Source organism: Andrena cerasifolii, chromosome 16 (assembly GCF_050908995.1).
Source record: "Andrena cerasifolii isolate SP2316 chromosome 16, iyAndCera1_principal, whole genome shotgun sequence".
Taxonomy (NCBI): Eukaryota; Metazoa; Arthropoda; class Insecta; order Hymenoptera; family Andrenidae; genus Andrena; species Andrena cerasifolii.
This window is the reverse complement of record NC_135133.1, coordinates 3,687,588-3,710,418: the sequence shown is the minus strand read 5'-3', so window position 1 is coordinate 3,710,418 and position 22,831 is coordinate 3,687,588. Positions and strand designations below refer to the sequence as shown.

The 22,831-nt window shown below is 49.7% G+C and overlaps 1 protein-coding gene and 1 long non-coding RNA gene across 3 annotated transcripts in view; one reads left to right on the top strand and one right to left on the bottom strand.

The window, feature by feature from the left end:
* Window positions 1-22,831, bottom strand: part of Vn (membrane-bound neuregulin protein vein) — a 276,994-nt gene that overhangs the window by 34,978 nt on the left and 219,185 nt on the right. For both annotated transcript variants that reach the window (XR_013087358.1, XM_076829034.1), the window contains exon 4: window positions 19,577-19,685. Coding sequence is in view for 1 of the 2 variants with exons in the window: in XM_076829034.1 (XP_076685149.1) it covers window positions 19,577-19,685 (109 nt within the window). In the remaining variant the exon portion in view is untranslated. The remainder of the gene's footprint in view (window positions 1-19,576; window positions 19,686-22,831) is intronic.
* The window catches only part of LOC143377586 (uncharacterized), a 96,835-nt gene continuing 74,591 nt past the window's right edge, over window positions 588-22,831 (top strand). The window contains exon 1 of the long non-coding RNA XR_013087361.1: window positions 588-784. This is a non-coding gene — a long non-coding RNA (uncharacterized LOC143377586). The remainder of the gene's footprint in view (window positions 785-22,831) is intronic.

Below are 22,831 nucleotides of genomic sequence, written 5' to 3'. Positions count from 1 at the left end.
GAGGGACGTTTAATTAAGCGAAACGGACGAGTTCCGCGAGCCTCGAGGCTACGGCCGCTCTCAAGCAAACCTTCAAGAATCGGTGGCAAGCTTCGTAATTGTCCCGGGCTACGGGTCGCCTCGAATTAATTTGCTCGCGATGCATCACGTACGAGTCTCTGCAAAGTTGTTCTTCTCGATCTCGGACGGCTTGCGTCAAGCGACTCCACGCGAAACGAGCGCTGTTGTGTGCCTTCTGCTTCAAGCACAGGGTAGGTATTTGAGAATGGAAAGAGGAAAGGAACGCCCAAAGGAATCGAAGAAAGCTGTAGCATTTATTTAATCAGAATAGAATAGATTAGCAATAATTTAAGAAGAATAGAATAGATTATTTGTACGAGGATAACGTGGGCATATTTCCTACTGTCCCTACTCCGGCATACGCCTCGCATACAGTCGACCGTGTTTACATTCTGCCGCTGCCGGCTCTCCCACCTTTCCAACTACCTGCGGACCGTTTTTGTGTATTCTGAATTTGGGGATAAACACCGTTAGCCTTGTAGAGGTTGGCTTCGAGCAATCAGTGGTATTCGGGCCGTGCTAGTGACTTGAATGTCTCGCGTCGTCGTTGAGTGGTGTGATACCGAAAGAGAACTTACTTCTATTCGTTTTCTTTAACACGCAGATAAAAATCGGAAGATCAGTGACTAAGTAGTGTAGTTATAATTCTGCCTGCTGGAGGACAGACGTCTTGGAAACGGAGTCTACGACTGCAGAATCTTACCAGACTCTTCAATCTTCTATGGTATGTTGAATTTATTACATTACAATTCTTGGCTTGTTTTATAATATTTATATACTCTGAATATGTTATTGTAACGGGCCTGGGTACAGCGGTCTATCGATTTCCGTAAACCTTAAGGGGAGAAGTCCGTTTAAACGGCTTATTTTTGTATGAATTTTTAGGAATTTTTTGCAAAGGTACCAATGCGCTAATCCTTTCGGAACTTTAAGGGTAGTTTAAGTAACATTCTAACAAGTGAAAACAAATTTTATGACAGTAAATTTATAATAAATACAGAAGAAATAGAGCAGTATCTGAAGTAGGTTTTTTTTCGAGATGCAAAACGGCGCCGGTTGTAGCGTGTCTGGTAGTTAAGCATGTCAAACAGAACAATCATTTTTTTCAATTTATGTGCCAATTGTAAGAATATGAACCGAGAATGGTGTAAAAATTTGCATATTTTAAAAGGCGGAACTTCAAACAGTTAAGTGTGATTTTCGCCCAAAATTCGCGCTGTATTTGTTGAAAAACAGTGGTTAAAATTAATAATTTGGTTAAACCTTGTGGTTCATATTCTGAGGAATATTATAAACTAAATGTGTGCAAAATTAGAGGTTGATTGGTCAAATAGTTTTTGAGTTATCCCTGGCGCCACTTTTGAAAACGCGGTTTCGAGAAAAACGCGTTTAAAATGCGTTTAAGGTATGCTTGGCGCTCGGAGGCGCGCTGACTGACCAGGCAATACTTATTATCGATACGTAGTTGAATTTCGACCTATAACTTCGAGAATATATTTTCGAAATGTTTTAGAAGCGATTTACGGAAAATTGTTTGTTTCTATTTTTCGTTCGATTTATACGGTCTTCTCCCCTTAACCCTCGAGCGGGCGCGCTTTGTGAGCTCCGATCTGCGTATTTCCTTCATTAGGTCTCGGTAAGACAAACATTCTCTCCGCGCGTGGTGTGTTTCAAGAACCCTTTGAAGCTTGTGCCAGTTGATTTTCATTTTTGATGTCAGAAATGTTTTACATATACTATTTTTGTGTTTTTAAATACATTTACTGCACTTTTGGATGCATTGATAATAGTTTCCCATCGCATTTAATTTAAGCTACCACTGTCAACAGAGAAACCGTTTCTGAAGCGTAATATATAAGGGAGCCAAAATGATTATTTTCAACTGATCAACTGATTTCACCACGCGCCTGCTCGTGTGCCTCTCATTGGCGCGCCCGCCCGAGGGTTAATTATTCTCAAACAATTCAGTAGCTGTCTAAATATTTTTCCTTGAAAACCGCGTTGATTATGGACACGGCACAATGAATCGCCACCGATCCGTGCCCGCCGCTTTTTCCCCGCGCGCACCCGTAATTATTAATAACTATTTAATGGCTTCATCGATGACGAGAACCAATAAGCACGTTGGTAAGCGGATCCGCTATGCTGTGTATAAATTTGCGGTCGGCTGGCCATCGCATTTGTTCGCGATTTCGTAATATTTATATTCGGTGACTGTAGGGGGGGGGCGATTAATTACTCTGAATGGTTTGCGGTGACTGATCGAAATCCAGCGGAAATCTGCGTTGAAAAATCGACGCCGCCGCGGTGCGCGCTACATAGAAAAGCACTTCAATCGGATTGCTGGATGCGTCGAGTCGTTTGATTAAGTTTCCGTTTATTAGCTGCGGACGAGGCCGCGTCGAGTCCCTCTCATTATTATTCGTTTCCCCCCGATCAATGCCAGACTAGTACGCGTCCACCGATTCCGCTCAATTTCTCTCCGCGTAAAGCGATATTAAAATCCCCATTAAAACCTGACCTCTCCGCGTTTTAACCAGAAAATATCCACGTCCGTGTATATCGCTACTCCGTGCCCCGGCAATTTAAACGCTGCCCGTTTCCCACCTCTGTTGACGTCTCCGTGGGAAATCCATTAACATTTCCACAATTACGTTTCACTTTCTCCACCGCGTGTGCTCGTGGCTTTAACCTGTTCCTATTAAAGCCACGCGGTTTCTTCTTCTCCGTGAGCCACGAAATTGATGGGAAATACTTGCGGCAAGCACGCTAACCGATACGACAAGGGGGAATCTGTAAGCACGGTAAAGAGCATCATGGTTCTATCTCTACCGGGCTGTGCGCGAATTTTTTTGCGACGATTACCGTTTATTGGCACATCTTGAGAGCCGTGCCGAGAAGCGTGCTTGCGTTGGACAGCTCTATTTCCTTAAGCGACGGTTCGAGGTAGTTCCGGGGGTAGAAATGTCACGCAGCCTGCAGAGAGGGTTGGTCCTAGCCGGTCCCGACTCAACTTCCGCCTCTACGTGTGTTGGCCACATATGTCACCGAAACTAACTTTTCCAACCTAGCCGGCTCGCCCATATACCCTTCTTTATCCATTTCGATCCACCCCCGGAGAGAGAGCGAGAAACTCACCACCGATCGCCGGGTCAACATTTCCACCCCGGGGAAAGTTATCCCCTGTATTATTGATAAAACCGAAATTGCTGTTTACCGTTCTATTTGCGTGTCGCGCGCTCGCGACAATTAGCACAGACGTGTCCCACCCCCGGCAGTGGCGAAAACGGAGCCAGCATTTCCACCGAAGACGATACCAGTCGATCGGGGGGTAGTTTAAAATGTTGCATCCAGCCGCATTACAGGGGACGGTGCCAGCAATCCTTCGCTCGCGGGATTAGCATTTAATAACTAATCCGTCTGCCTGCCTCGCGAAGGTATACCGTATCGATTGGCGGGACCTCTTTTCAATCTGCTTTAGATTTGCACCGTATGCATAATTCATAAACAGGGGGCCGGGGGCGTTGTTATTCAAACTGAATCCGGACATGCAACCGAGGGCGCAGCTCCGTGCAATTTAATACTTCGGCAGGGTTGTCCGTGATAATTCAATCGCGAGCAGCCCCCATAGTCTTAATGTTTACGCCGCTGCGTACCATCTGCGGAACGTATTAATCAGCGGGGCCATTAGTCAGCGTGCCAAGCGTAAAACGCGCGAACAATCCGGAGGAGCGATTCACCTTAATTAATTAAGTTGCTACCGGCGAGTCGGGTCGAGTCGACTCGAGTTCAGCTTGCCAAGCGTTTTGCCTTTACCGCTGGAATCTATCTCGCTTTTCTACCGGATCCTGCCTCCCCCGCTTTTTGCGGCGGGCGTTATTCCGAGACAGTTTCGAAAGCGATCGCCGCGAGCGCGAATAAATAATCGCCGGCATAAGGCAGATCTAATGGCACGATGATCGCGCGGCAATTTACGAGGGGAGATTTGTTTTTAATTTTTCGACACCCAGCCCCGGTACGTGTCCGCCGCGATAATAAATCCCCGTCCGCTCGACGGCCGAATTAAATATAAATACCGCGCGTTCGCGGTTTCGGTCCATCGAACTGCCGAATCTGTTGGAAACGCGTCCAGGAGGAATCGAGCAGGAATCGAGGAATCTTTTTTTTTGCGAGATTTCCAAGCCAGGAGTGCGTTCAGAATTTATTACCGGGCACTGTTTAGGTGTAACGTGTCTCTACGATGTTCGATGTATTCTTTTCTTTGTTACGAAATGGGTTTTACCCGCAAAAGTGAAATAAATAAATAAATAAAAAGAGAAGATCGTCGAGGCTGCTCTAAGAGAACTCGATTAGCGAAACGACTTGAAAGCAAGTGTTCGCCAAGCTTCAGGCGTTGAGGGATAACGAGCCCTCCCGTTCCTTCTGTCCTCTCGAAAGGGAAACGCCATATCCATGAACTTGAAATCACTGGCATTGGCACGGTGGGCAGCGACGCGATAGAATATCCGACCGTTTCGCCTTTTATTAGGTCCGCCAGATTTGTTTCGCCCGGCTGCTGGATCCTTTTTACCCCGGCCGCGCGCAACTATGCCCGGTGGTCGGCCGTAATTCGGCGATAAATTTCGCAATCGGGGCTCGGCGCGAATATATACGGTGTACCCGGCTGCCCACGGGGGCGAGCAGGGGTTGCAAGGTCCCTCTATTTCGGCCGGCGACGTCCCCCTTTCCGCTCCGCGTTACTCTCTGTCGCTGGAAAAAAATTTATTCGCCCCCGCCCGCGGGTCGCCTCTGTTTCACCACCGCGCGACACTCGCCCGACGAAAGGGAAATCTGCTGGATCGTCCCATCACGTATCGATTCACTCGTGTCAGTCTCTTTCACTCGACGAGATGTCCATGCCCGCCAGTAAAAAAGGAATAACGTCGGGAGCAAAGAGCCCGCGCGACTCCGTGTCGACGTAATCTACCCTCGAGGGACACCGTCACGGCAGCGGGGGCGCTTTTAAGCCCCGCCAGGTGTAAATCTACCTTGAGCGGCGAGCGCGCCAGCATAAATCAAGCGCGAAGAAAGCGATCGCTCGGCGATAATCCGACGGATTAGCAGCGTTCGGTCAGTGGCTGTGTGTTCTACCGCGAACAAAGACCGGTGAAAGATGGGGAGAAGAGGATGCTTTCAACGCGAGCCTGTCCCACCCACCGCTGTGTCTTGCAGCTGTTTTAGCAGAAGCAGCGAGGCCGAAATTGGAAATGTTCCGGGGGCCGTGTTCTGTCGAGCGTGCACAATGATCATTGAAAGTTGCACGGTACACGGTGCGCCAGAGGAATTTACCATGATGGAATATCGCGGGCGGACGGCGGGAAAAATGCGCACAAAGGGCACCGGTGCGCGCGTCAACGCGTACCGCCGACCTTTGAATTCATTAAAATTCACTGGGAATATCGGGTCGCGACGTCGCGCCGTTGATATCGGCGATATTAATAAAAGTTGCCGGGGCAAAGGGAACGCGGAGCCCGATGAAAGCTGCCTCGTAAATATCAGCGAGGAATAATGGACCTCGTCGCGGTGGCTCGTCGCCTCTTTAAAGGGGAATGACCGATTTAGAGGGGTGCCCACGTTTCTGATAATTACGAAGGTCCGCGAAGCAAGCCGGGGTTGATTATGGAATCGATCTCGCGACTGCGAGGCAGTGTAAAGGTAGGATCTCCTACCCGCGATTGGTCGCAGCGATTTGACCCAGCGACTGGGCCTAGGCTGAATCTCCTTGCCTGCGACCAGGGGTGTGCGGGTAGCCGACTTTTCGGGCTCGGGACGATCCGCACACTCCTACCTGCGACCAAGTCCATTGCCACAGTGGGGCAGAATCCCAAGAAACAAGGAAACGAGTCAGAATTCAAAAGTTGAGGGAGGATTATGTATTTTTATATATTTATGATAGTAATAATAATAAATCGTGTTTATTCTTTTATAATATTTGATACAACGCAGTGGAGTTAGAAATGTAAAGTACAGAATGGTCGAGGCTCAGCGTCGCTGTTATTCATGCCTGACCCGAATATTTTTTATTGTAAATTACTAATATGTGCTCCTAAAAGAAGTAAAAACCCAGAAAGAAGACCCAAAAAGAAGCCAGAAATAAAGATTTTAAAAATTATAGAAAAAACTACCGCTGCTTAAATATTATTGTGCTATATGTTGCAGAGTGTCTAGATTAGAATACCCCCTTAATTTGAAGAGAGGACGACGCTGGCGGAACCACGCGCAGTCAGCGGACTACGTCGCGGTCAACGTTCCGACCATACTTATCATTCTTTTATACTGTAGCGAAACACGGTTTATTGCCTGCCGAACGTAGAGGAATTAGCTTGTAGCAATTGGGGATTAATCCTAAATATTGTTCCGATGTTCTGCAAGTTACTTGACAGATGGTTTCGAATTACTTTATATCGCGTAGGGGGCCGAAGGACTAGTGTCATAAAGCTGTAGTACACCGTGACTCGCTAACAATTCATTTAGGGCATCAGTCATCACGCTACGTCATGGAACACTGCACTTTCCCTGGCATATTTATCAAATTCTTGTAGTTTTATTGAAACTATTGACGCCAATTCACGACGAATTGACGTTATTTTCTTAATAACGTCAAACTTATATATTAACACTTTTAGTATGGATTTCCTTAATAATATTCGGCATTTTTAAATGCAAAATACAGGATGTTGCATATTTTCCCATTGTTGGGGGATTTACCTCCACTGTGCGACATAGAATACACGTACTTAATCTATAACTGCCAAATATTCGCGAATGCTTTTTCCGTAGTAGCAAGGCCTAGATTATGTTGATTAGAAAACAAACAAAAAATTTGTTCAGAAGTCCCCGGAAGTGGAACTAAAAAGGGGATGATTGCTGACAATATTTCACTTGGTTTCGTATGGAAAAAAAACTGTATGTAACTAATTATTTGCTATTACTTAACAGAATCGACACTACTCATCTGGGGCCCCAAAAATTGTTTTCTTTTATATCACCAAAATATTAAAACACGCGATTTAAAATTCTGCACGAAAGATACATATAATCATAGACACGTGTTTGCACCCAGATCAGATGTAGACGTCACGATATTTTTACCGCTTTTAGGTGCTCATATTAGTAGTCTACAGGTAACATAAAAATACATACTCCCATATATTTTGAATTCTGACTCCTCTCCTTATTTCTTGGGATTCTGTCGCACTGTGGCAATGGGTCGCAGTGCGACTGGTCGCCAGACTCCCTCCGGGAGCAGTCCAGCGACCGGTGGTCGCAGTGCCCAGCCTGCGACTAGGTATAATGGGAAACAGACCCTCATCTCATTGTGTTGCCTCTCGAGTAGCCTAGGCTGGTACTCAAACAGACTCGCGTCAGGCTCCTACGTCTGGCGTAAACCCGACGCTCGCAGTCGCTTGTAGGAGAACAGATACATGCTTCCCCATTGCACCAGTATACTGCGACCAGTCGCTGCGACCAATCGCGGGTAGCAGATCCCGCCTTAACGAGGGAATAACCGAGGCTGGCGAACCAGGATCGTGAAAAATAGAATTCGTTTCCCTGTTTCCTCGCGAGCCGAGGGGGCGGGGTGGCTGGAGCGCGGGCCAGGTGTATCTTTTTGGCGGCGCGATGAGATTTTTGGCTCGCGATCAAGACTCGAATGTTTTGGCTAGCCGCGGGCCACGGTACCGTCTTGTCTGCCGCGCTTCTGCGTGGCGAGAAAAAAAGCTTGATCCGAGCTTCCGCGCGACCGACGAACAGAGAGGCCGAGTTTTATTTTGTCTTGGCGCGGACTGGCAGGGACGTAGCGCGACCCGGCGACACCTCGGGCCAGCTTTCCGCGCCCCGAGATCAACCCCGCCCGCCCCGCGACGCGTCCTCTATGCAAATTCGCTCGGTCGAAATGATCGGCGCGTACCACCTATATTCATTTATTTCTCTCGCGCGCGAGGAGAAATCAATACGCGGGGGTAACGCCGAGCAGGCGTTACGCTCTCGCCCCGCGAGAGCTTGCTCGAGCTCTCTGCTATTGCAGGGAGCTGGTGACCCCGCGGTGCAGACAGGCCCTTCAAGTCGCCCAACTGGCAGACTATCAGATTTCGCCAGATTTGCTGGCGCGCGATTCGGCTCGGGGCCTTTGACTCCACTGAATTGAGACAGAATCGAACGCTCGACGCGTCCAATACACTCTCGGTCGAAATAAAACTCTCCACGAGGGAGAAGGGTGGCGCAGACGCTGCGGGGGCGGGCGCGCCGCGTCGCGAGACAGACGAGACACTTTATTCGTGTATTTTCTCGGGAGGAGCAAATTCTTCGGCGTAGTTTTGACACGGTGAACGGCACTGTCTTGTCTAGCGTGCTCGCGCGTCCGGAAAAAGCAGCGGCGAGAGATTTCGCACGAAAGCAGAAACGCCGACGCGCCCGACAGAGGAGAGCGAGGGGAAAGAGGAGAGAGACAGAGAGAGAGAGAGAGGAGTGAGAGGAAAGACGAGGCTCTATTTTGTCTTCGCGCGGAGACACGTTCAGACAGGGGCGTAACTCCCCTCCGTCGGCCGTCTGCGCGACGACCCGTCTCGACGTATATTTTCGTCGCCCCGCTCGGCGTGGAAACGCGCTCGCGGAGCACCGATTTGCCGGAGTTTTACGTGTCAAAACGCGTTATCGTATTGGTTGCACGTTTGCGACGGCTGCCATCGCCGCGTCCGCGTTCTTCGCACCGATTCTCCATAGCCCGGAGTCCCCGCAAAGCCGATTCCCCGAGCGAAAGGGGTGTCGGCGACACGCGTCGGAATTTTCCTCGATGTCACCGGGAATTTTCCTCCTCCAGCCATCGCGCGAGGATCGGCTAAGTGGATCCGGTTAGGAGAACATCGAGTGGCTAACTGAAACGCCATTCTCCTCTGACGTTTCGATTTCTTCTTCACCCCCTTTCTGCACCTCCTCGACGGAGGAGGATGTCGTGCTCTGGGCAAACGTTCACCCAAGAAGCTTCGTTTATTCGCGTATTAACCGCGTGGATCGTTCCACCGGGAAACCGGCTAGCCTGGCGCGATTTGTTTTTACCCGCGAACGATGTCGCGGGCCTCCCAGTGGCCGGGGAAACAGAGGGAATGATAAATGAAAATTTTCTGCTTTTTTAATGTGCGAGCACCGGGCCGGTTAATGAAGACTGTAACCTAAATGCAAATGGGTGACCGACAACTGTTTAGCAATGTATATGGATGAGTATGGAAGTTTGCTTTGCCCCGGCATGAATATGGAGATGATAGTTTAATTATATGTGACGAGCTCGCGTGTCGTTCGGCCGTTTCGTGGCGCAAAGGGAGGGCCCGGCGAATTTGAACGGTTACGCGCGTCTAGCTTTTATTAATTTTGATGAACGATGAACGGAGCGCCGCGCGCCCCGGCTTAACTCGCCGACGGAGAGAGACACAGCTGGGTGGCGGCGAGGCGGGAAAATCCGATATCCAGTGGCGTTGCGCGCGGCAAAATCGGTCCTCCCCGAAGCATCGACGTGGCAAAGGTGTCGCGCGAGCTCATTAAGAATCCCAGAGATGTCCACGGGACCGTTGAAAGGGGTACGCGGGCGAGCTTAGCCGCGGCTAACGTTCGCCACCGTATTTGCGCCAGCCGGCCGACCGGCTAAATAAATCATTAACAGAGAGCAAAGCGGCACTCCTTGAATAATACAGTGCCGCTCTGCTAGCTGGACGGCTGGACTTTAGGTGGCTTAGCGGCGTAACGGAGCACGCGAGAACCGGCTACGATGCGACGGCGGTTTTCCTGGATTAATTGTCCATTCATAAGCCACCCTTTGGTCCTGCTGAATTCCCCGCTCCTCGTCGAACCAAACCCGGCCGCGCGAATATTGTAAATTACTCCGTGGATAGCAACCGGCTTAAAACGCGTCGAGCTGCTTCAGCGCGCACTGTACGGCGTCCCAAAATTCGCGCGGTGCGTGCTATTTAGCTCGAAGCAGTTCGGTGCATCCGCCTCGATTCGTGACGTTCGGACACGTACAGGGGAGAAATCCACTCTGGCGCGCCAAGATTCTCAGCGTGTCATCCCTCGCGCGGCTAATTTGCTCGCGAACAGGGGGAACGGAACGCCCATCGCTACCCTCCACCTGGAGGTACGAGCGGTAGCCCTCAGGATGAATTATTAGGTTGCACGGAGTACCCCGAGAGTCCGCGCCACCGGTCGTTTAAGCTTTCACGAGGGACTCGATTCACTTTTAACGAGCTTCGTCCTCAAACAAGTGCAAAGGAACGCGTCTCCGCGCGGTGGTCAGACGCACTTCGACCGCGGAGCGAGCGATTTTTTAGCCACGGCTCCCGAGTTCTCCGCGGTTAATTGCAGTAGTTGATCAGAGCTGGCCAGTTTCTGCAGGATGTGGGAAAGGAAAAAGGGTACTCTGGCTGGGTTTTACGCGCGTTCACGTCGTGGGGGACAGGTTCCAGAGGGGAAAGCTAAATCAGTATCCATCGTGTTTGTTCCCGCAACGATAAACCCGGTTTCCTTGCGGCGTAATATTTTTTATATCTGCGACGTAAGAGAAATTTATGCCGGCCGGGGCACGAAAGCTCGATTTCCAGACAAGCCGCGGTGCGTTTCCTGGGGGGTTCGTTCTCGTGGGCGGCGGCGGAGCTCGGCGTCACGAGAATAATATTTATACGTTCGATGCGGGCGACGATAGGGGTGCAACCGTGCACGGGGATGCTCGACGCGTTTCTACCGGCGTACGAATGTAAAATAATCAGAACGCCACGCGCCCGTGCTATTTCTCATCGCGCCATTAGTATTTTTAATTTACGCCCCGCCAATGGGAGGTGGCTCATTAGCATTGTCGATAACAAGGAGGAGAATCATTATAACTTTTGTGTGTTTCGTTAGGCGATTGCAACTTCGTCTTACGCGTGTTCTACAGCAGCGAATTATCGCCAAGTAGGGAAAAGCGGGGTAATTCCGGCTACATGAGCAAGAAGCGCGGTAAAATTTGGTAGTTTTTTTATACTAATTGATAGTTTGAAGTGTTTAGCTTGTATTAGTATGGCCGAGGAAGCATAAATTTACGTTGTAACAAAATTGGAACCGTTAATACAAAAAGGTCATGATTTTTCTTTGTAAAAGAAGTGAGAAAACTATTAAATTAATAAAGAAATTATTATATTTTGTTTTAAAATTAATCACTACATGTATCACAAATATATTCCTCAGTGATATCCCATCCTGAAGATTATTCATGTGCCCATGGATCACGTGCTCGATTCAAATTTCAGTATTTCTTTCTCAGTTTTCTTTAACCTCCCTATTGTGTTTTTCGATGTGGAAGCGTGTTAAGAAATATTCCTGACTCCATTCTGCCTTATTCGTAATTCTTTTATATGTCAGTTGTATCTAAGCCAGCAGAAAGCAATGTTAAAAGCTAGCTGGAATTACCCCTCAATGCTGGCCGGTCTTACCCCACAACACGTGTTCAGGTAGTTGAAGTAATACACTGAATTGAATTGACATATCACCACAACCAAATGTGAGTTTGAAAGTAGAAACATTTCTTAATTTAATGAGCTTGATATTAATATCTTAGGGTAATTGTGGGAGAGATGACGTATTGAGAGAGCCGCCGCACCTTCGGTATTTCAGGGTTATCGGTAATAAAATACAACACTGTCGATTTTATTTGCTTTAGGCTGTTCGCTTAGGTTAGATTAATAAGCGAGGACGTGTTTCCATTATTACTTTTAAAGGTTTTGCTATTTTTTTAGGTAAGCCTGTCGCACTTTGCCTCAATAGTTATACGTCGAGTTTATTTTTGCTATCGTAGTAGTTAAAAATTCAGTTCTTCGTGATATAAATTTTGTAATAGGGTAAACCAACCAGTAATTGACCGCATACCAATGAATGACCATTAGACAATGAAATGCCAATTATGAATTTAAACATTATTATATGTTTATAAATGGAGTGTAGTTGCACTTTTAATATCCTATATTTTTAGTTACGTGTATTAAGCAAACATTAATAAGTACAATTCTTATTAAAAGTATGCGGTCATTTACTGGGCTTCCACACGTTTTGCATTTTATAATTGTTTTTCTTTTAAATTGCGATAAGAATAAGTAATTATTTTTATAGAAATTTCAAGAAAAATAAATTTAAATGCAATTTCACCAGTTGTTTTTGTTATACACAAATGTATTCAAGTATTAATCTCAAAGGTCTACAGATTCAACAATTCAGTCATTCACTGGTTGGTTTACCCTACGTTAAAGCAACTCTGTGGAATATTTCTCGGCCAGAATAGGTCATATTCGACATAACACTTGGAAATACGAAAATGCGGCGTCTCTTCCGGGTATTTGGGATAGATTTTATTCGCACTGTATCGGAAGGTACCTAAGTCGACTAAATGATGCTTTTAATGTTAAAAATACAAAAAGTGTCTCTCAAAATAGATGCCGCGATATCTCCAGGTAAATTATATATTTTTTAATGACAAATCTGATAATCCAAACATATTCGTGGGCTTTTTACTCTTTTTTCACATTTTATTTTTATTTTACGTGTAATGAATGTGGAAGGCAGAAGAAAAGACAATTAAATTTAAAAAAGCAGAAATAATATCTGCACCTATTTATTTTTCCAATTTCATTATATTTTATAACTGAATAAATTATAAAGCTATTTCATTTAACTTTGCTTTTACTCTTTTTTAAAATAAAAGTTTAAAATTAACAAGTTTAAATGGAAAATTAAACGTTTTTCGAAATACGACACCATCCCCACACGTGCGGCGTCTCTCCTAAAAAATGCATGATTCTAGTTTCAATTTTTGAAGGGTGACAAATATTAAAATTTTTATTTTCTTTAATGCCAGTAGTAGGATAAGATGTTCAACTAATAACACGTATCCATGGAACAAATTTTCATTGCAAAATTTAGACACGGTGACAATTTTGCGTAAGTTGCGGCAACTGTCCCACAATTACCCTGTATCCATTCCAAGTACTAATTTACGTTGCGAAATGAACACTCACGGATTTGTTTACAAGAAAAGACAGCTACAGTAACGGAAACGACGAATATTAGCTAGCCGCATAATTAATAAGTGGCACTAGCATACACAGTGAAGTCACGCGATTTTGGTTCTAAGAAATAAAACTGGCCGAAATTACCCCGCATTCCGCTAGTATTAGTCAGAGGAGAATATCGCGATTGGGATTCATATTAACCCTGTCTTAGCCCCGACTATTTGTCAGCCCCGAGAAAGGCAATTCAAGGCTTCGCGTTTATATCGGCTCGCGTGCCGTTCCGTCGCTAAATTAGAAGGAGGAGGGCGGGAGAGCGTTGCATTGTAAATAGGGGGTTGAAAGTGGTGGCGTCGCGTCGGTTCCCAGAGCCAGCCAGCATTTCGAGGCGTTCTCGCGAGCACTCGATTACGAACGCGAAGAGGACCTGGTACGAATGGGTGGCGTTCGCGCGTTAACCGTTTCCCTCGGCCGCGACGACGCGTTCCGCGGTTCCCCGGAAGCGGCAGGGGTCTTGCACGGTGTCGGGGGTGCGGGGCGGGGCGGGGCGAGGCTTCCGGCACGGGAACGCGGAGCCTGATCGTTCTCCCCCGTTGTAAACCGTCTGCGGGCGACACGTTGAATTTAGTCGGCACTGAGCGCACCCGAATAGACAATAAGCTAGCGGTTTCCAAGGTAGTCCGTGGAAAATTGCAGCCTCGCGCACGCCTCGTATTTCCGTTGCTTTAGACTTTACACTTTAGTTTAGGTGATCGCGGCGGACCAGCTATTCCGCGCTAAATACCGGGGGGAAAGAGTGAAGCTGTTTCCTCGTCGCCGCGCGGGCTTAATTCCGCCACCGTATTAGCGGATACGGTGGAATATGCGGAAGATAGAAGGGAAACGAATGGCGATCGCATTCCGAGCGGCCCCAACTATGCCAAACTACTCGAGACCCATCGGTGATCGCTTCCAGGCGCTCCTCGCCGCGGTCTGAGTGTTAAATGTCCCTGCGCGCGGGTCGAACCGCCCGTTACATCTTGCGGCTGTCGAGGAATCCGCTTGGCCGCAATTCGTTGGTAGAATTGCAGGAAGAACACGAGCTCGTTAACTCGGACCTTCTTCCCGGCCAGCTACGCTCTATCGCCTCGAATTCGCGTGATTCCTCTGACACACCGAAGGCGCGTCAAGAAGGATGGGTGAAACTTTAGAGATTTAGCAATCCTCGGTGAAACTTTTTAGCGAACCCTATACGTACACTGGTGAGCATTATTCGCTGTCGACTCGCGCGCGCGCACCGTAAAACGCAGAGCGCCGAGAACAAAGGAGGCGCGGCTCGATTGCTTTAATTCGATTCGGCCTGATAGCGAGTTTCCAGCGATCGGTTAATTTTTCATCGGCGTTGAAACGGTTGTTTGAGGCGCGAGGTGCCGTTGTCGCTTTACACACACTCGCGAGCAATTACCGGGGTTCGCCCGGCGTTTTGTAACGCTTGGAAAATTAAGGGCGACCCGCCGGGGGAATTTTGATAGCGCGCTCGCTGGTATCGCCCCTTTTTGCCGCGTCAACGTAATCTTCTTCGAGAGTTATTTTCCTTTCAGGCGGGCCCTCTGTCTCTCTCTCTCTCCCGTATTTTCCATCGTCTTTATTAACGAACCCTTTTCGCCGCAAGCGCGAGCAGAATCCGAGCGGCAAAGGGAACGAGGAAGCGGGCCAGGCGGCGGTAGCGCCGCCACCCACCGGCGTGTTTCCATCGGTTTTAATTTAACGCCTACATGAAATTCAAACGACCGCCTTCAATTTAAATGTATACGTCGAGTATTTTTCTCCGCGGCGCCAAAGCAGCATTTCGAGTCCCATTTAAAGAGTTCGCAGGCACGCCGCGAAAGCGTGGCCTGTTTGAAAAATCCCTTTTAATAACGTTCCACTCGACAGCTTCGCCCCAAGATACGCGCTTATTTCAGGAATTTCTTTAACGTCGCGAGGAATGACGATCTGACAGGGGACGCTTCATAAACCGTCAGATTAGCGTAATACGAAGCAGCAGCGTCGCGTTAGTCGTGACGAGGCTGCCGTCAGTGTCGGGGGAGAAATCCGAGGCGACTAAAGTGCCAAAAACCCGCGCCCGGACTCCGCTTTTGCCCCATCGCTTCCTATCGTTGTGTCTTTCTGCGCGAGAACCTCCGCGACGATAGATCCCTCGAAAGACTGAAATTCCAGCGGCAGGGGTCGTTAGGATTGTCCTCGGAGGCGTCGATATCGTTACGGCGCTTGGTCGGAATAATCATCGCGCGGATATTCCCAGGGCGACGCGTGTCACAGATTCGCGAGGACGAGGACGAGCGAGCGTCGGTGTCGCGGGGGGCGACATTTTCATATGAAAGACCGGCGCTTCCTGTTAAAATAATGAGCGGCAGAAAAGAAGGAGTTGGCGTTCGTCGCTCGGAGAGTTTTCGCCGCGAGTTGACGGGACCAGTGGCAGCTTTGTGTGCGAGCTTTTGTGCGTGCGCGACGAGTTTCGCGCGTATATAGGCCAGGGTTATACGGAAGCCTCCCCCGCGGAGGAAAAAAGCGGCTGGAGAGGTCGCCAGCGCGAGAAGCACTGGATATTAAAAGGTGAACTTTATTCTTCCTTTTTCTCACCCTCTTCTTGCCCCTTCCTTCCTCCTTTCATTCCTCACCCCTTCCTTCCTTCCTTCCTTCCTTCCTTCCTTCCTTCCTTCCGGCCAGGGACTCGACGCAGAAAGGGAACGCCGCCAGTGTTTCCGTTTTTTATCCGCCTTATTTGCCGCGAGCTGCGTTATCGTCAGCTTCTTCCAGCCTGTCGAATTACCCGAATGAATCTGTTCCCCGCGATCATCGCGGCCACCGTTTCGCACCCCGCCCTACGTTCCTCCGGGCGGAAATTCGCGTTTCACGTATTTCGTCGATGTATCCCGATGATACGGGCCACGGTGCACGCGTCCGTCACATATTTCTCCCGTCACCGAGCTCTGTCGCGACCATTTATCTCCCAATTACGCGCCAACTGGCCGGCCTGCGAGAGGGATTGCCGATCGCGTACAGAGCTCGGCCTCTTTGCCCATGCGTTCTCTCGTGAACGATAGTGAAGAAAGTGGATGCAAGAAGCTCCTCTCGGTTCGCCCAGCCCCTCGACACACGGATATCTGAATATCCGAGTCCCCCGCGGCAAACAGCTCGCCTGGAATCGCCTGGAATCGCTGGGAATCGCCTGGAATCACAGGTTGCACAGGTGGAGTCGGGAATTGAATGGATCGAGGGCGCGGGATGAAGTGTCTCGCGCGGGCGAGATTTACGAGCGTTCCTGGCGACGGGGCGCGGGCTCGGGCGTGGGCGCGGCGGCGAGCTCGCAACCAAAACTCCGCGTTCGCCGTGTATTTTGGTGAAGTGCCGCGAGGCTGGCTGCGAGAGGGATCGCTGGTGATTGGAACGGGCGGAGGGTGACGCGATGGGACCCAGCTGCGATAAACTGGATGCTCGACTCGTGTCGCGACACCGATTCGCCCCGGATCCACGCGCGGGAATCTCCACGGCCCGACCCTTTCAACCGGGCCATCGACCCGCAGCCCTTTTCAGCTGGATCCTGTCGATCCAGACGATCCGTACGATCCGCGGCAAGATCTCGCCCGCTTTTCAGGAGCTGCCTGCTTCCGGCATCTCCTCCCACGACTCGGCGCCGGGTTATAGCGAGTTTATCGGGATCACGGGGTCGCGAGGGGAAATTTATTCCGCGAGAAGACGAGCCACTGGAAATCCATAAATCGGGGATTCCCGAGATACGGGCCGTGATTTATTATGAACAACGAAAAGAAATCGTTCCCCTCGGTGGAGGTGGCCAGCCCGTTTCTCGTATCTGGTCCAGCCAATTTGGGGCAATACGATAAGATAATTCTCTTCGCTTAGAGGGACTTGCGTGGCGCGCAATCATCTCAATCAACGTCATCGCCAATCACCCTTTATTATCGAATACAATTGCAAGTCTATGCAATTTTACAGTAACCAGGTTGCTCGATTCTTCGGGGGACGGTTGCGAGCTGTAACTCGGGCAGAACACGCGGGACGACAACGCGCCACGACCACTCATTTGTCCATTGTCCATGCTCCTCGCTTTTTTCCGTCTGCCCTCAAGCCTTGTTCCTCGAGGGACGACCTGATTCCTCGATAAAGCCAATAAACCCTCGTCAGCCGGTGGCAGCGCGGTGTTGGTCGGTGCCTGCTCATAGACCGCAACGTTTCCTTTGCTCTTCGCTCTCTTCCCGAGAGCTTCCTCAGCCCTCCCCTTTTCTCGCCTTCCTCCCGAGGGTCACTTTTGTCCGTTGCACAGCTGGACCGTCGAATTTATTTAACGAGTGGCCAATCAACGCCAAAGCGTACCGAGGGAAAGCATCATCGGCGGGGCATTTCTTCCGTGGGATCATCTTAGGACGCTCCGCGTTGCCTCCTCTGCCCGCGACGCGGAAAAGCTTGGCCGTTTCGATGGAATCTTACCGACCTACGGCACCTCTCGCTCCGTTGAAATTAGCTTGTCGAGTGTTTGCGAGGCTCGACGGAAACGGTGCCCTGACAAGTGTTTGCGTCGTTATTGACGAACTTTTTACCACGGTCCTCTATGGTTTTTAACGCGTGACAGAGATCGACTCGAGGTCCACGCCGCGATGGAAACGCGCGAGCCACTGCGTGCTCCCTCCTCGGCTGATCGAGCGACTAATTAGTCCGTGGAACGGCTGTCGATCATCCGGAGGGGAACTTTTTCAATTAAACCTGTACTTGGCCGATTCCACGGGAAAGGCGAGCGTCGGGGAAATTTAATTTTCCAAAGGAGCTGTAAAATCAGGCCAACGGAAGGTGGAAGTCGAAAATTCTGCAGGGAACGGCAACGAATTCCGAGCCGGGCGTAAAACGCGCCAGCCGTACGTAAAAACTGCGCTCCACTGAGGACAGGAATTTTTTATGAAATCTGGCGAGAACGAAGGAAGCGATTCGACCGTGTTGCCCCTATTTTTTTCATTCTATCCCCGGGGGTAGACTGCTGGCTTGCGTTCTCGGGCCACTTCCCCTTCGATCCACGATCGAATCTCTCTCGAAAAGAAAGCCACCCTTCCCAGAGCTCGGAAGCCGGCAGGGGATGAAGGACGGCTGGAATATGCGATCCAAGCAGTGAATAACCGAAATTGCAGACGTGGATGGCCAGCCTAATTCCTCCCACGGACACACAGTTTGATTAGCGAAGGTCCGGCGCCCTTATCTTCTCCCTCGCTCGGCAAGCGCAGCCGGAGAGGGAGAGCAGGATGTATGAAGAGGATAAGAGTAGAGAGGAGGGAAAGCTGGAGGAAATAGAATATAAGAGAGACGCGAGGTGCTCTCTTGAAGGGATAGGGAGAAAGAGACAGTAGAGGGAAGGTACAAGGGAGAAAGGGGGAGAATAAGTGGTGCAGAGGTCAGTGGATCTGGTATCTGGCTAGATCCACGAAATCGGCAACAAACACTGCGCGAAACCTCCGCCAACCTCTTCCAATCTCGTCCGCTGACCCGGCTCGGCTAGGTGTTAGCCGAAAAGAGGGTGGCAAGAAGCGAAACTCAATTTCGGCTGGCTGGTATCTTGGCGCGCGGTAGAAGGGAACGGGGAACGCGCGGGCAGCAATTCGCAGTCGTTTGTTTCAATATTTCCGGCCACTGTCGTACAGTGGGGATATTTTGCGATTTTATGGCCAAAACCACAAAAATAAATTTTTCAATTCGACAAAATAAATGCAAATGTCAATTGAAGAACTAATATGAGCATCAAATGCCTCCAATTTTACTGTTAAAAGTTTTAATAGAAAGCTCGTGTAGACTCTCAAATATTTATGTTCATGTGAGCTTAGAACGATCGCAAAGAATTAATCTAGATTTTCGAGTTACTTCAAACATTTATATTGCATTATCCAAAGTTTCGAAAATAATTTGAAGGCATGGATTGAATTCCTGATGGTGCGTAAGATATCTTTTTGTCCTCACAATAATTATGTTTCGGTTTTTAACACGCAATTTATACAATTTTTAAAGTAGGGTTTTAGAAATAACCTTTTCATATAAGAATCAATTTTCATTACATAAAATACTTATAAATCCCATAATATCCTGCAATGATTTTCATTCCTATTTTACGTTGAACTATTTTGATTCTATCGTAAAAATGCCGAATTTTATATATTAAAAATAAGTTTTCAGATTTTGACCACGAAAATGGATATAGTTCTTCAATCGACATTTGCCTTAATTTTGTCAAATTCAAAAATTTCATTTTTATGGTTTTGGCCATAAAATCGCAAATTTTCCCCACTGTGTTTCGTTTCCTTTCGTATCTCAGCTGATATCAGGCGCCAGAGAAATCGCGACGAGTCTTGGACCGTGACTTTTTTTGCTGTGGTTATTATCAGTTTTATATTCGTATGAAATGAGATGCAATGGACGCTCACCTGCATGCTGGTTCACCGACGGTCTCGAAAAACAGGCAGGTACCACCGTTCATGCAGAAGTCCCCTGCCATCGGGCACGGCTGCTCCTGCCTCGGCCACGCCGCCGTCGCTGCAACAAACCAGAGGAAAACATTCGTCAACTGCCGAAAAGTTATGCGCATAATATTCGTGTGCGGAATTAAAACCCACGCCTCATCGATACAGCCTTCTCCCTTCCATTTACATACTTTCCACCTCTGACCCACCCAGGCCGCGTTTCTTCGCGCGAATAAATCGCTGCGCCGGTAAAGCTTTGTTCGGCCGCGCAAGAAAATGATATTCGCGGCGGTGGATTCGAGTCGAGGCCGGGGCATTTTCATTTCAATCGGGTTCGCTGGCGGATTAGTCTTTGGTATGCAAATGGGACGGCCGCTAAGAAGGAAACCGGCGAAAGCGCGAAACCGCCGGATTTATGAAGAGCCTGAAACACTCCCCCGTCTAAGCTCCCCTTAGGGATCACCCGCTCGAGTTCCGCCTCCTCTCCTTTTTCATCCCTTCGAGCCTCGCTTTAACGAGAACATCGGGAATCAAGGAGATACCGGCGAGTCGCGGAACACAGGGCGAATAATTTTCCGGGGAGGCAGAGCGAAGCAGCTTGCGGATTCCCTCCGCGTTCTGTCGCGGCGAATCCATAAAGCGTCCTGTAAATTTGAAGCGCGCGCCGCGTTACGCTGCGGCCGCCTATAATTCCTCACTGTCGTTTGCCGTTGTTCAAACTGTAATGCATTATGAACCGCGCCACTATCCTTTGCCTGCTACGGTGTAAACATCGATTAATCATTCGGCGATGCGCAGATCTACTGGGAGAGCGCTGCAACGATGCGCCGGATTTTTCTAGACCGCTGCAGCGGACGGTTGTTGACGGTTAGAGGTGATAGAGAGCGAGAGGAAATCGAGCATCCCCTTATCGATGGCTCGGTCGGACCGGCGATTCTTTTCAGGGATAGAAACTAAAGTTTTACTTGGCGGAAAGCTGAAGGGCGTCAATCGGTGGAACGGAAGAAGCGGCGCGTGCGACGTGTATTAAAAATCGTATAATGAGTTTGGGAGCGGCACTTTGGACGAGCCAGTCAGCGGAGTAATAGCGGAGAGGAGTGGAGTGCGACGAAGTAGCGCGATGAGCTCGCGGCCGAGCCGCGTACACCATTATTACAGTCGGATTAGTACTCGACCATTCGGTCGGGCCGGTATTACCGAGCGCAGTTCCAACTTCGAAAAGCTCTCGAGCAGCTCGTACGCCCGGCTTTATCCTCTGCTGCTTTTTCACCACCTCCCTTGCCCGCCTCCTCGCGCCCCGTTTCTTCTCGTTAAGTCCCTAACGAGCTGAAGACATTTCGCGGTGAGAGCGCTCCTCTTTTTCTCTCTCTCCTTCTCTCTCTCCTCGTTTCGTTTCATCGAGCGAGACGGAACGGTAAGGGGATTAGAGGGGTGAAGGGGTGTATCGAAATTTTAATTTTTCCGCCGCGCCTTCCGGGCGGGAGCTGTTGCAGCGGCGTTGTAGGGCCTGGACCTCGGAACGCCGCGCAGTTTCTTCCCGAAATAGGTATTTTAAAAAGTCAAGGGTGCTTTCCCCGTGCCAATCTCGGCGCGGAAATAGCTGCCGCCTACGGGAGCATTCCCTGGAAAATACGCGAAAGAAGGTTGAACGCGCGAGGATGGGCCCGAACGAACGCGCCACGGACTTTCAGTTAATTGAAGGCTGCCGCTGTTGTTCCCCCCGTTTTTCGAAGGAACCTGCGAATCGCGAAAGTTTGATCTCGTTCGCCGGGGAAAAGCGTGCGGAGGCGCTCCTTTCTCGAGGCAGCGCGGAGGAGAACAGGGCGCAGCAATCTCGCGGAATGCGAAAGTTGGCGTTGACGCGAAACAGGGTTAACAACAGGGGGGGGGGGGAGGGTTGCGAAGAAGAGGAGTAAAGTTTAGATGAGAGCGAGAATCGAGTTTGAATCGGGGGCTATATCGATTCGACCGGAGAGCAGCGCGCTGTCGCGTTTGAATTCGGCCTTTTCCCTCCGCGGCGCCACGACGACGCTGCGCGTCGCGATTCAATGGAAATCCGACGCGGAAGGTAGAAAAAAGCAACTAACCTCAACGGCAGGAAACCTTTTCCCCCGGTCGCGAGCTAGTTTGTATTCCGAAATTTCGCGCATACCAGCTTTCGATTCCAATATCGCCCTCGACGCGGCCGATACCGTAAAATCTGCCCGCGAGAGCCTCCAGTACGCGGCGCGAATCCCAACGCGACTACTCTCTCCTATTTACTCGCGCGTCGATCTTTAGCCGAAGTTCCCGGCGAGCAGTCTCTCCCCGCGAATCCTATCGTGCTCGCGCGATCTAGCGAAGCTATACGTCACGCCCCAGTAGTCCAAGTACGCGAACAGTCAGCCCATCGGCGTCCCCTGACGAGGGACACTGCGGAGCAGCGCTCTCGCGATCGACGCGGGTTCCCCCCTGCGAATGAAATTGTCTCATTAGCGACGAGCCATCGCCGGCAAAGCGCTCGCGACAACAAACAGTTTTAACGTCGCGTCGGACGCTTTTGACGCTCGGCAACATTGTTTGGACACCATTATCTTCGTCGATGTAACATCAATCGGTGTCGCGGCCGCGTTTAGATAGCCTCGGCCCAGTTGTTTCCAGTCGAGCCGCCCGATTCTCTCCCCCGATACCTCGGTTTTCGACGTGTTTACGGTTTTACGCCAGCTTTTTTCTTTGACATCGATACCGGCTTTTTGAAAGCCGTCGCGCCATTCACCGGCCCCCCCTTCCCCAGCCCGATTTTCCATCATCGGGCGCGACGGGAATTTCTGCGATATTTTTGATGGATTTAACGCGCAGTAAGCCTTTGGTCGATCAGGATTTCGGGGGTTACACGTAGCTCCTACTATCTTCCGCGAGACACCGCTCTCGAAGCTTCGAGCGTCCCTTTAATAATGTATCGGACGATTATCCGCGATGACCGAGTACTCGTGCGCGCACTGATTAAGGCCAACGCCGTGGATTCTTACCGCGCGGTGCTCGTATTTCAGCCGTGAAACACGAGTGGTTCGCTCCTGGCGTGCGCCTCGAACATTGCGGCCGGAACTCGGCCAGCCTCGCTAGGAAGCCGCCCAAATGATGAAACTTTTAATCTGCTTCGCTAGCGGGACAGCTGGAACCGTGTGATGTCCGAGGAAAAATCCGGGGAGCGAATTATACGACCGGTTCTCCTCGCGCATC